The 14,479-nt window shown below is 36.3% G+C and overlaps 1 protein-coding gene across 1 annotated transcript in view; it reads right to left on the reverse strand.

The window, feature by feature from the left end:
- Positions 1-3,505: 3,505 nt before the first annotated feature.
- FOXO1 (forkhead box O1) overlaps positions 3,506-14,479 on the reverse strand; it is a 48,775-nt gene continuing 37,801 nt past the window's right edge. Inside the window, exons 2-3 of the mRNA XM_025170230.2 lie at positions 7,642-8,994; positions 3,506-6,517 (exon numbers count right to left, since the gene is read on the reverse strand). Coding sequence (XP_025025998.1) covers positions 7,651-8,994 — 1,344 coding nt within the window. The 3' untranslated portion in view covers positions 3,506-6,517; positions 7,642-7,650. The remainder of the gene's footprint in view (positions 6,518-7,641; positions 8,995-14,479) is intronic.

Raw genomic sequence — 14,479 nt, forward strand, 5'->3', positions numbered from 1 at the left:
GCCACACTCCACAGAATACCTGGGGCCATGGCAAAGTAAATGAAGCCAGAACTAAATTAAATTAAAATTATATTACATTCATTAAATATATTATTTCTCATATATTTAACATACTCTTTTATTAAAAATTACAGTTTGGTAGTAGACATTGGAAGCATTCTTAGGGCCACAGCCTCTAAGTGCTTCAAAGGCTGTAAGCAGATAGCTAAGGCTGAAGATAGTTAGTTGATGTTAGCTTAATAAAAACAGGAAAAATTCCTAAGTAAAATGTCAAAGAATGGCACACAAATTAATGCCCTCGAAGTGGTTCCATTGGCTTATGAGAAGACCTGGTAGGCTGTGACACAACTGAAACCAGCCACATGACAGCACTGTCACTTTGAAAACAAAGACAGTCTATAAGAGAAAGTGGAAACACTGTTGTGTGTTTCACTCTTCATTTTTATGTATACCAAGTCATGTTTCTGTCGGTCTCATTTATTTTGGGGGAAACTCTTTGAGAAGACCCTTTTATTGTACTTTCCGTTTTTGTTGGGTTAGTTTTAGACTTATACTTTTTTTTTTAATAATATTTTACTGAAATGTTAAAGTTACAAAGTTAAAAGTTAGAAATGAAAAAGAAAATTGGAAATACAAATTATAAAGAAAAGGAAAAGAAAAAGTGAGATAAAGTAAAAGAAAAAAGATATGAAAAATAGATAACTTCCAATCTATCTCTGGTCTTAGGAATAATAAGACTATCATAGGTGCTAGTTTTTAATACATTAAGTAGGAATAATTCTTTGTCAAAACATATCCCATTACATTTATAATCTAATCTTCAAATCCCCATGTAAGCTTCACCCCACCTGCATTTTGTAAATAGTCCATCAATGGTTTCCATTCTTTAAGGTAACAGTTATTTGAGTTTTCTTTTAATAAGCAAGTCAGTTTATCATTTTCTGCCATTTCCATCAGTTTTAACAACCATTCTTGTATTGTTGGTAGTGTCTGGGTTTTCCAAAATTGTGCATAAAGAAGTCTTGCTGCAGTAATCATGTATTGAGTAATTCTAATACGATGTTTTCCTATTTGAAAATCCATTATCCCCAACAGGAATAGCTCTGGTTTAAATGGAATCTGTGTTTGTAGTATGCTCTGCATCAAGGTTTGTATTGACTTATACCTTCTTGTTAAACAAAGATAAAATTAAATGTTTAATTTAAAGATGAATTCAAACAAAACAAGTGGGTGTTTGAATCTCTTTTTTCAGTTGTCCTTCTACCTCTTGAAAATAAGAATACCTCCTCTCTCAGTTCTATTAGCAGAGCCCTCTCCACACAAGGCTGCATGTGGAAGCTATGCAGAAGGCCTCACATCTTTCCCCAAAAGGAGCAGCAGCAATATAAAATACTATCGCAAGTACTACATTATACTGACTAAACGGTACATGGCGTATCTCCTGTGACAGTGAAAGGGCAGGACGGAAGGACCCCAACAGAAAGGGAGGCAGATCAGTTGCCAAAAAGAGTGGCTGGCTATTTTCCACTGGTGATTTGCTATGATGATATAGCTACTCCAAAGAGATAAATATTGAAGTTTTAAAAGAAGTCCTGTTTTAGACATTGGCTTTGGGAGATAATCTACTTTTATTAGTAATAAGTAGTACTTTCGCATTCCGTACCAGAATTTATTCTGGTAATTGCTGTTAGTGCCTTTTCTCAGTGCTTTTTTTTTTTTTATAGAAACTCATCAGCATAGTCAAATACTGTACGGTTAAATGGGCAAAGAACTTTGGATATAATATAATGCTGGATCAGTGGGAAAATATGTGGAATAAAGATTTAAAGTTCACTTTTAATTATACATTAAAAGAAAATTTTTATAAAATGATGTACCATTGGTATCTGACACCAGATAAATTGTCTAGATTTATCCACCAGATAAAGGAACTTCAAATATTTGTTGGAAATGCAATCAATGTGAAGGTACATTTTACCAACTATGGTGGACTTGTGAAAAAGCCAAGAAATTTTGGTACATATGTATTTTGATTCAAAAGATTTTGAAAATGGATTTGCAATTGAAACCAGAGACCTTCCTTTTAGGTATGATGGACAAACAAATGGAAAGACAATATGGATATCATTTTTATATGATAACTGCAGTGAGACTTTTATAGTGGAAGGATTTACAAATACCTATAGCCAAAGAACAGATACTGAAATTAATGGAACTGGCAGAGATGGCAAAATTGACTACTTTGCTTAAAGAGAGGACACTGTCTAGCTTTGTTTCTAATTGGAAACCACTGTTGGACTTTTTGCTTGATACTCAAAAAAATGCAAGTTTGATTTTGGGATTTGATGACTGATGTATTTTATACCTATAGTAATATTTTGTATAAATCATATGTATTGTTGAAATAGATTGACTTTATATTTTTGAATGTTAATTATTATTTTTTACTATGTAAATCTTTAGATATTAGAGTAAGAGGTGAATGTATTTCTTTTTTCTTTTGCCTTTCTTTTGCTACATGTACCAAAAAAAGTCGGAGGTTACTCTTATTTTAATATGCTTTTTATTTTCTGATGTTTCTTTTTTTTCTGGCTTTTTTGTATTTTAAACTTTCTGAAATTTAATAAAATTTATATTTAAAAAAACCCTCATCAGCGTATAACCTTTGGTAATACATTCTATGAAGAGCACTGGAGTTATCAACCTAACTTTCCATCAAGCCTTTTTTTCAAGTGTTTCACTATGAGCACCACCATGCCATAATGAAGAACGGTTAACTGCAAAGGAGAAGGCTTGGTTTATGAAATCACAGTTTAAGTATATCTTGCTGTATAGCAGCCCTAAAGCCAGTTTCCTGGTTTAAATGCCATGGGGAAGATCATTTAGAAACAGGAAGTCTGTTCTGCAACAGAATATACCAGAGGAAAACGGAAGAGACTTCAAGTCAACACAACCCAACGTTTCTGGGAGCAGCCTGTCACCTCTATCTCAATCGCCTCTTTTTTCAAGCGCAATCATGATTCCTGCCAGGTCCAGCAGTGACACTTTGGGGAATAAGGGCACCCAACTAAAACAAACCAAGGTTCCAGATGTAGAAGGTGGTACAGCAGTTTAACTAATTTACAGTGGCATCGTTTTATTGCTGACACGTGGTTGTGGATGGTAAATGTCACAGCCGGAGGCAAATGTTTGTTGAGAAACTTAGAGGATGAGGAGCACAAATAATCCCAAACATTTAACTGAGTGAATGCAGAATTGGGAATCAGAGCCAGGGGATTTGCGTGCAAATCTGGGCTCAGCCAGTTCCTGGGTAACCTTTAGCAAATCATATCCCCTTAGTCTCAGGTCCCCATATATTAAAAAGGAAACTATTATTTATTTATTTATTTATAAAATATATTATCTTTCCAATAAAAAAAGCCTCTTCTCATGATATTACTGTAAAGACAGATTAGAAAGACTTCAAAGCCCTTTGCATATCTGAATGATTACAAACAATAACAAATAAACAGAATCCTTTATCAGCATACAGATAACCATATGAAAGACAAGATCATTAAAGTAATGCATATACATGTATGGGTTTATACAAAGGATTATTTTCAGTTTGGAAAAACATCAGGCACTTTTCCACAAATATCCAAAAGATAATCTGAGGTGTTCAGCAATGAAATTGCCTTCTCTTTACAAATCACAGAAATGACATATTTGATGAGGCAGTAATGGGGGAAGCCCAAAAGGAGAATGATTCTTTCCTTAGAAGATCTAGTTATAATGCAGTTACATTTTTTTTGTTTCCCTAAACCACATTGCTAATGTTAGGGCTTATAAAATGCAAATAAAATCATTTTCTTGAAATATTAATTCTAAATTAACAAGCCTGAACTTTTCATCCTGTGATCTTAAATTGTTTAAAAGTCATAGCATCACCAATCCAATTTATTGGAACAAACTTTATTGCAAACTTAAGATTGCAACCCTGAGACATGCTTACTAGGATGTCAGACCCACTGATTAGTCAGAATTATATCACTTATATCACAGCAAGCATGTGCAGAATTGCACTGTAAGACTTTTAAGGAACTGGTCCATGTTAATAATCATCTCTTCTTTCTAGATGTTCTGTTGAGTTGTCACCATTCAACAGTACAACTTTAGCTTATCATTTCATAGAATTTGTCAGTTTATCAAAGCAGAGATCTCATAAATGCAATTATTAATACAACATAAGTAGAAACAACGCATTAAATTTGAACAATTCTATTATAGAATACATTTCTCTTACAGAGCAAGACAGAGAATAGCCTGGCTGCTTGGAAAAGCAACTGACACACTTCACAAAGCCATCATATGCAATTTTTTAAACTACAGAATATAAAGATATATGCAGAAACATATATGATCAGTCTTCACATCATTTTTCATAATACCACACTCCATTATATTTTCAATTTCCCTATGGTTACAAAGGGAGAGTCCTCCTGCCCTATTACAGCATTACTGAGCATTGGGTCCAGGTAATGCTAACTGTCAGTATTTGAAATGAGCAGAGGTTTTCCTTATCTGGGCAAACAATATTCAATTAATATTCATAATGAATTAAAACATACACAGAGACACGGGAGCATTTAACAGTCTTTCCCAGGATTCTTTGCCAGAATTCTTAGAATATTCTTAGGTGTATAATACGCTTATGGGAACATGGGGCATTATATCAAAATATAATTAATCACAGGGTCTCCAAAGAACACCTTGTGTGTCTCCCCCATTAAACATGTACAGTTGAACCACATGTTGTATTAAATAGTTGGGGGAGGGTTAAAGCTTAAATGTCCCTCAGGGGCTGCACCTCACCTAATCTCCACTAAACCATCCAGGGCAAATCCTCATTAACTCACTCTCCAAAACACTGAAACAAAAAGATCTGGCAATTTCTTTGGGCCAATCCCCTTGTCTTTCCTGTCTTTTCCTCAGGTGCCCTTGAAATCTACTTCAGAGAGTTAGAAATCCAATTTGCTAGCATTATTTAAAGAGTTTTTTGAACAAATATTTTCTTTGCTTGGATTTTGGAGGGAGGAGGTTCAAGATCACATAAAAGAAAGATGAATGCACAGCGCAGCTATTATATCCAAGTGACATAAGATACAGCTCACAATTTCAATATTATTTATATGTATTTATATAGTGTAAGCCTGCTCTTATCAATCTAAGAGTAAATTATTGGAACTCCTTGATCATTGTAAAATGTTGGAGGCAATGGTCAGTAATCCCCATCAAAACTATTGTTATATTATTATGATCAAGATTCATTTCTAAAAAATACATTATTACATCATAATTAGTGTAAACCTGTTTCTAGCTGTATGATCTCTTCAAATCAGAATAGGAGGCAGTAATAAAAAAGAAATGAGGGACCATGCAATTAAAAAAAGATGACATTAAAATGGATCATTAATGAAAATATTAACACAGATGCCTAACAATCTTTATAAAACTTCATAAAATAAATACAAATATGATCTGTATATACAAAGTATTTAACAATGTTTAAGATGTTTGGATAGTCAATATAGTACTAAGAATACAGATCATCTTCATGCCAGAAAAAAACCAGAAATTTTATATGTAAAAACCTTCTGCTTATAAATCTTACAGAGTGCTAATAAAAATCCTCTCCTCTTATCTTGTTAAAATACTGTGTATAAAATATGCTGAATGTTTTTAAAGTACTGGATTCTGCATATTTTTAAGAAGCTTGTAAAACAAGAGATGTAAGAAAAATAGTTATACGTCTATTACAAATTTGACGTTTATTAATAAAATTAATTAATCTAGAAATGAGTTCTACAATAAATCTAGTACATATGCAAACGAAGCTTCTCAACACACTCTCTAATATAGAAATCTGAATGGCCAAAACTTTGGTTGGGTCATATTCAATGGTTTGTCTCATATAAAATGTACAGCAATTTTAACTCACCAAAAGACAATTCATCAAGCTGTTCACCATGTTCCATGAGCTTAATTACATCTAATACGTTCTTACAGAAATTAAGTTTACTTCTACAACTTATTCTATACACCACTTTGCCCATACTGGTGCCATATTAGCTAGGGATTATTGAATCTGAAGTTTAATACATCTGGAAGCCATCTATTTGGGGAAAGCTGCAACATAAAGTCAATTCATGATGCTCAAGTATCTTCTGCTTTTCTATGACATAGTAGTCAGTTTGGCACTTCCAAATAAAGACACTTCCAATGGCACATTCCTTATTTACAGCAGCAAATAACCTGCAAGTATCTGGCAAACATTTTGTACAAAAAAAAAGAAAAGAGAGAGAGAGAGAGAGAGAGAGAGAGAGAGAGAGAGAGAGAGAGAGAGATCTGCAGCCAAGACTGACGAGAGGAAAAAAATATTACACAAGAAAATGCAAAGCTGAAGAACATCTTTGGACTTCTTTATGCATATGCAGTTCTTGTAGTCAGAGATGTGTGCAGCACTTTAAACTGTAGCCTAGGATAATAGAAAGAAAACATACAATGACAGAAGGCATTCTTGATCGATACATCCCTTTACAAGGGTATATTTATGAATTACTTTTTAACTGGGATCCAGCAAACTTTGCTACTTTGACATAAGTCTGTCAGTGAGAATACTGAAGTATCCATGCCTTAGCAGTTGATGTAGTTCACCTTCCTGGGGTTTTACCCAAAAAAGTTGAAGATAAAACTATATTCAACTTCACGATAGCTTGCTGTTTGATGTCTGTTGTTGCCTTTTGATGAACCGCCCTTCTGTGGCACCATCACACACTGCAACTCATCTCCTAGATACTTTCAAAATGTAATTCTGCCCCAACATGCTTTCCATCATATAACAAAACAGCAGCAAATATGCAAGAATATCCTACCCAAACCATTTATTTTTAGAATATTGAGAATGAAAAGCATGATGGTAATTTTGAAATCAAGTCATTAATATGCTAGACTAATGGGAAAATATGTATCCCTTTCTCTTCCATTTTCTCGTTGCCCTTTCCACTGATATTATATATGTATGTATGTATGTATGTATGTATGTATGATTATTTGTGGCCAAATTGCGCCTAACTTTATCCTGCGCTACTAGACAAGACTTTTATCATAACAATTTACTACTATTAGAATTCAAGTTTCCTGTTTCTAGAAAACTCGTATCATATCATTTCTCATAAGATACAGTAGCATTTTTTCTAGTTTGTATATAAATTTTTTTGAAGTCCTGTATTTATAAAACATATTTCATCAACAAGGCAATTCATGTGTTTTTAAACTTTCTGATCTAGCATATGCTTTTAATCATATAACCAAACTATATAATGGCATTTACCAACAATGTTTTACGTGCCATATCTGTTGTGCCTTCTCCCTTGCTTTGTCTAATTTCCTTCTAGTGCAGAAGTTCCTTTAACACCACCGACTCTTGGAGCAGTTGTGTGTGTACTAACCATGAAAACAAGAGAGCTTATATGTGCAGCTTTTCTTTCTAATGGAAGAAACTTCCCCAAGCTGAATTTTGTCATCATACTAGTACTTTATCTTAAAACCTTATAGTGAATCCATTGCAACATATTCATAAATAACAAAAGGAGAACTAACCTTCCAGTCTTATCCTGACACCCAGCTGTGTGTTGTTGTTTTAACACCATGCGGCAAACTTTGGTTAGGTATCACACTGTCAAAGTTAAAATCTAATGTTTCCCCATCCATCAGATCATTACGAATTATTGATTCCATATCACAGTCCAATCGCTCAATGAACATATCATCTAAGTCACTAGGGAGCTTCTCCTGATGGAAAGAAACAATTCCCACTCTTCCATACCCATTACAGCTGTTCACAGTGGTGAAGGGGCTTATGCTATTCATTTGCATCGGGTGGCTCACAGGCCCTGGTACTGAGGCTTTTGCTGTGGATGAATGATTCACACTTGAAGCACGAGACACAGCGCTAAGGGTGAGAGACAAAGTATGGCTGTTTATTACTGGTGCTGGTTGGACGTGTCCTTGGTGAGAGTGAGCACTGGGGGCGATGATTTTGTTATGGGACTGCTGGCTGCCATATGGTGATATTGCAGAGTTAGAGATCATTAATACATTTTGTCCCAGCACTCGGCTATTAGGCTGGGAAACGTGAGTATCTACTGATGCTAAGACATCATTATGCGGCGGTGAATCAGAAGTAAGCAACTCCTTAAGAAGTCCTGGGCAATTATACTGGTTAATAGTTCCATAGCTTGATTTATTGTCCTGAATAGTCGGCATAGGTATCTGGGACAGAGAATTTATGCTAGGCTGGGCATAACTGTATTTCCTGTAGTCTGCATTTGGTGAGCCTATATTTGTGCTGGACGATGTATATGAATAACCAGGAGATTGTTGCATCATGGTGGTAGGCGGAGATTGGGTAGATCCAGTTAACGATGTATTAGGAGACAAAAGATTGAGATTATCCAATAGGTTCTCCATATTTTCTGAACTACTCATTTCAGAAAGGCTTGGCAGAGTTGAAGCCATTTTGGTTGTTGATGGAGGATAGACCATGGAATGCACATCCCCTTCTCCAAGGTCATCTTGTTCTGGCAGGATCGGGGAAAGTCTTCCACTAATGGTACTAGCATTAGAACTGGCTCGGGGTCTAAAAGTACTCCAATTATTATCAAAGTCATCGTTACTATGACTGCTGGGGCTTGCAGGCCATTTTGAGAACTGTGCTCCTGGACTGTCACCATTTCCATCTTGGCCTGCCTGAAGAGCTGATTTTTTCTTTGCAGCTCTCCCTCTGCTTTTGGCAAACTTGCTACTGTTGTCCATGGAGGCAGCTCTTCTCCTGGGAGACTTGCCACTTTTGCCTCCTTCTGGATTAAGCATCCACCAAGAGCTTTTTCCTGTTCCTTCATTCTGTACTCTAATGAACTTGCTGTGCAATGAGAGGTTGTGACGGATTGAATTCTAAAAAAGAAAACAAACGTAAGAAAGATATTGAATTGCTCTACTGCAGTAATATATCTTCAATCCCAAAAACAAATCCATCAGGTCCATCAAATGAGAAAAAAATCTTATTTCCCAACATAGTATCTCACTCATGCACAATACACAATTTCTCCTTTGGTTTTAAATTAAGAATGGCATTGTTATCCCTATTATGGCCAGTTTCCGATTTAAGAGAATATTTCTACAATATTGTAGACATTTGTTAAGTTTTTTTTTTTTTTTACAATCTCTATTCTCTATCTTAATTAGATTTCATAAAGGGAAATCTGGGGGGCGGGGAGGTGTTCTGACCACATCAGTTTGTCCCTTCTTTTTCAGATTCTTACCCCCTGCCCTTGCAGGCAACACTCTAAGGGCCAAATTAATGTTGCAGCAACATGATGCAGCAGAACTCTGCAAGGGAGGTACCCCTGATACTTACACAGTTAAGGATCTGAAAACAGGATTGATAGTCTCAAACAAGGACAGACAGTACGCACAGAGCTCTACAGAAGCATCGTGATAACAAGCCCCAGAACACATCAAGGCATCTGTTTACAAACTGAAGAACTGCAATGATTCCCTTGTGCAAATACAAAATTGGGCTTGCCTGATAGAAACACAGTACATATTTTTGAACTCATATTTTTGAACAGAGCACCATACCCCAGTCATGAAATCACACTTTTCCCATGTGCCAGGGATTCCTAAACTTTTTGCCATCATACCTCCCTTTAGAATAATCTTAATATACACACCTATCCTAAAAATCAAACACCAAAATGAACACAAATGAACAATGAAAATAATACAGTGAAACTTTATTTTTAATACAGACACAAAAAAATAAAAATCTTCATACCTCCCCTGGATTGTCTGCACCTCCCCAAGGGCAGTACATCTCACAGTTGGATGCTTTCCAGGCCAGGACCTTCAACACCACACCAAACTGGCTCTCCAGTCTTGTGCAAGGCTCACACCGCTGAACACAGAACCCTACGGGAAGCCCTAGCTCTGGACTACTTATAGAAATATTAATGTGAAATGCCAGCTGAGTCCCAGATATCCATAACACACACACACACACACACACACACACACACACACAGAGTATATATTCGTCTAACTTATATTTCTGTTACCACAATATCAGCCACAAAAACTATCATTCTTGTAGCGACACAGAGAGGGTGAATCAGGATCAACAGATCACAGTAGCTGTCACACCAAACTTATCACACCAACTAATAATACTCTTCACTATTATAATCAAAGGATCCTCAGTAAGTTGTCAGTAAGTACCACACACATCCAGGAAGCCACACCTGCTACAACTGAAAATTAACACCACAGATTATCAAAGGTCTGGACCTCAGACTTTCAGCCACACTGCTATGCAAAGCACCCTCCTCGTTGGGGCATAGCTGGAGAAGAAATTTCAAGACCTGCTATGGACTAATAGCTAGATTCTTTCAAAGAGGAACTGGGAAGTCTGGATTCATCAATAATTCCATCCCGTCAGCTTAGACAAACTTCTCAGGAAACAGACTAGACTAATGCAAATGCAGAGAGAGGAGGAGGAGGGGCTGCACAGGGGAATCACAGGACTCAGGAACAGTGTACATTGATGCCCCTGGCCTCAAAAGGGTGACCCATGGGCGAAGCTTACATGGGGATTTGAAGATTAGATTATAAATGTAATGGGATATGCTTTGACAAAGAATTATTCCTACTTAATGCATTAAAAACTAGCACTTATGACACTTATATTATTCTTAAGACCAGAGATAGATTGGAAGCTATCTATTTTTCATGTCTTTTTTCTTTTTCTTTTACTTTATCTCACCTTTTCTTTTCCTTTTCTCTATAATTTGTATTTTCAATTTTCTTTTTCATTTCTGACTTTTAACTTTGTAATCTTAAAAATTTCAATAAAATACTATTAAAAAAAAAAAAAGGTGACCCATGAAACCCACTATAACTTCTTCCTTGCCAGCGGACCAGATAATTAGTCTGAACAGAGAGCTATTTTACCTCTGCTTAGGGAGTGGGAAGCCAGCAGTCCATTCGCACCAAGCCTTGCATCACCAGGCCTATGAGAAATAGGGAAGGGGCTCAAGATTGCAAGAGAGCAAACGTGCCTTCTCCCAGCACGCCTGGGCACCTCCCTCAGCCCACTCTTTCTATATTAGATGTCCTAGAAGGGACTGAAATCAGGTGGGTGGGCAGCAAAGGCACAGATAGCTTTGCCACTGCCCAAACAAGTCTGCTATGTTTCTATAAAGGATAGGCATGGAAACAGGTCACTGGCCCTGCCTCTCTATCATTTGCCTACCACACATATATGCTAGACACACGGGAGATTTGCCTCTAGCATACAGATACAGCGTGCTGGCAGTGGAAGGAGGCAGCTCCTTTTTCTCCACTTAATTTCTTTGCTGGATCCATACTTGGCTACTGCAGAAACAGCACAGTGCTCCCCCTCCTTCCCAACCAGCATAGATGGGCAAAGGACTGCTGAAAGAGGGGCTGAGCACTGAAGTCCTTCCCCATGTATAGCCTCCTTGGATTTATGCTGGTCAGGCAACAGGCCAAACATCTCCTGTAAATTCAGCAGGCTGGAAGAAATGCAGGGAGCTCCACCCATCTTCTGGCAGCCCACTCTTTCACCTGGACGAAACTCCTAGATGAACAAATGAATGGTTAAAAACAGGCTGTATTAGCAAAATTGTAGATCAGTCCCAGAAAAGCCTATTGGGTACCAAGCCAAGTTGGCTGGAATTTCATTGAAGGAAGCCTGGATGTGCCTTCTTAAAGCCCAGGGGCTCGTCAATAAAGTCCAGTCATTAGTAGATGGTTCCAGCATGTTGTTTCTCTAATAAACAAAGAGCTATATTTTACAAACTTCTGTTTTCCTATTTAAAATCCATATCAGAAACAGATATCATTAATTCTGAATTTCCAAAAAAAACTCCTCCAGTGTTTCCTTGGGCAGTCAAGCCACAGACAAGAATTTTGCATCATGCCCTTGATGAGAAACAACTTCCATGGACTGTAATGTTTTAGACTAAAATTTGAAGTTTCTCACAACTTCAAAGCATAGATATTAATTGCTCCAAACAAAAATGAAAATTCCTTTAAGAAGCTTTGCAGAGTTTTTTTTTTAGGTCCATCAGCAGAATATCCTATCTACTGGTAATTCCACATAATGCAGAAGCTATCCCTTCTTTAACCTGATATATGTTTCTCCCTCCTTTGGAAGCCAGCTATTCCTTTGAAATCTTCAAATATTATTTGGTTTTGTCATAATATTAAGAATCTCTGTTATGCTGCTGCAGCCTATGAGAGCAGTTTGTTTTTTTTTTATAATGTTTTTTTTATTTTTACAACAAACACAAAACAAACATGAACAAACAAAAACATAAAAAGGCATAAAAAAGCATCTTCCATTTTATACCGTGTGTCAACCAGTTAAACTCGTTGGTGCCCCTTTCATAATCTTAAATTCTCATATCATCTATTCAAAAATATACTTGTATACTTATCAATTAACAATTATTAATCATTCATAGCTAATCTATAAAATCATATATTACAAAAAATTTTAACTTTCAATAGGATTAGTAATACATCTCCATCTATCTATTATATGTGTATATATATAATAATTAATATCAAATTTCTATTATAAAATTTCCTAATCTATTACATTACTATATTTTCTCATCTAATCATTAATAAAAACAAATCCCGTGTCATATAAAATTGCTTATCTTCTTACTCTAATTTCAAATCTCAATTTAACTCATCTCTGCACATTCCATAATTTTGAATAACTTCCTCCTGCATAAGTACTTTTTAATTTTTCCAATTCTTAAGAGTTACAATTCTAACCAATATCAGTTACAGTATCAATTACAATTCTAACCAAGTTACAGTTCTAACCAGATTTCACTACATGTTATCCAATTTTTAACTATATATCTCAGATTTATACTTTATTCCAGCGCTTGCATAATTTTGAGTTCACCCTTTTCATTCAATGTCCCAAAATATCTGGCTGTTCATTCCTTTTTTCTATATTATTGGATAAGAGAAAGCAATAATAAGTGTCCTTTTGAACATTCTGCTTTTGGAAGCTTCTGTCAGTTCCATCATTGTTGTATTCCCCTGATTTTCTCTTTAAACATCTGCAATAGTTTCTTTCAATATTGTTTTACTTCTTCTTTTTGTACATTCTCTTAGTACGATTTTCCATTATAATCTTGTATAATCTTTTTCTCACCCTCAGTGCCAAGAACAAATCTGTCTCTCTTCATTTATCAGTTGATTAACCCTTTTAATTCTCAGTTTATAGGCCTCACAATAATTCCGTTTAATGTTTCTGATTTCTTGTACTATTTCTTCCCTTTCCAATGATCCCGTTTTATGTTTAATTAAGTCCATTTTAGCTTTAATATCTTTTTTCTTTTTTTTTTTTTTGAGAATTTCTGCAGCTCTTCTTCCAATTTTTTATAGTCATCCTCAATAGTTTAAAGATCTTTTTCTGCATTGTGTTTCTCGTATAGTCTATTATCTTGATAAACCTTCATTGAGTCAAAGGATTCTTTATCTTTGTTCTTGCCAAAAATAAGAGAAAAAAAGAAGCAAAAGGAGAGAAAAAAAAAAGAAGGAAAAATAAAAAGAAAAGGAAAAGAAGGAAAAGGCTAAGCCTCTTTAAAAAAAAAAATCCATCTGGGGGGGGAATAGAAAGCAAAGCAGAGCTTCTAGCAGAAAAAAGAGCTACTGCCACTAATCAAGGCTCTTGTGACTGGCTCAAACTTTCCATCTTAATGTTTTCAAAGTCGCTTTCAACTCCACTTTCTTGTTTATAGTTACGGATGGCACCTGTATAAACATGCACATCCCACTATCTTTTTAGAAAGCACAGGGTCTTTGAGCGTGCGTCACAATGAAAAAAAAAAAGCACTAATTCGCGCCTCTAAATGGCAGTGCAACTTTCTTTCATTTACTTTCTCTTAACTCCATTTTCTCCCCCTTCTTTTTTTTAATAGGGTTCAATCTCGCCGCTTAATCCACTTTTCTTCACTTTTAAAAATCTCTTTAAGTTACTTAAGGTGTTCTCTAAGAATAGTTGAATAGTAAAAGTCCATCTCACCCAGTTGACACCCTTCTCTTCCATCTTCCTTTGGAGCTGTCCCGGCTTTCGCAGCCATTTTTGGCTGCCTCTCCTCCACCGGCTTCAAGAGCTTCTCCCCGGATCGATCTGGGACTTGCGGCGTCCCTGAGATCCGCGGGACGCGCCCTTTGCGTTCGCCATCTCTACGGGACGGCTTAGGTCCATCGGGACCGTCCGGGCGAGGAGATATCGGCTGCCATCCTGGGAGCCCAGGATCGCCCGCCGTATCGCCGCGACGCCAGCTCCGCCCTCTCTATGAGAGCAGTTTGTTGATTTATTGATACT

This window comes from Python bivittatus, unplaced genomic scaffold (assembly GCF_059951505.1).
Source record: "Python bivittatus isolate LINGU-HERP-01145 unplaced genomic scaffold, Pbiv_v1 ctg000020_np1212, whole genome shotgun sequence".
NCBI lineage: Eukaryota > Metazoa > Chordata > Lepidosauria > Squamata > Pythonidae > Python > Python bivittatus.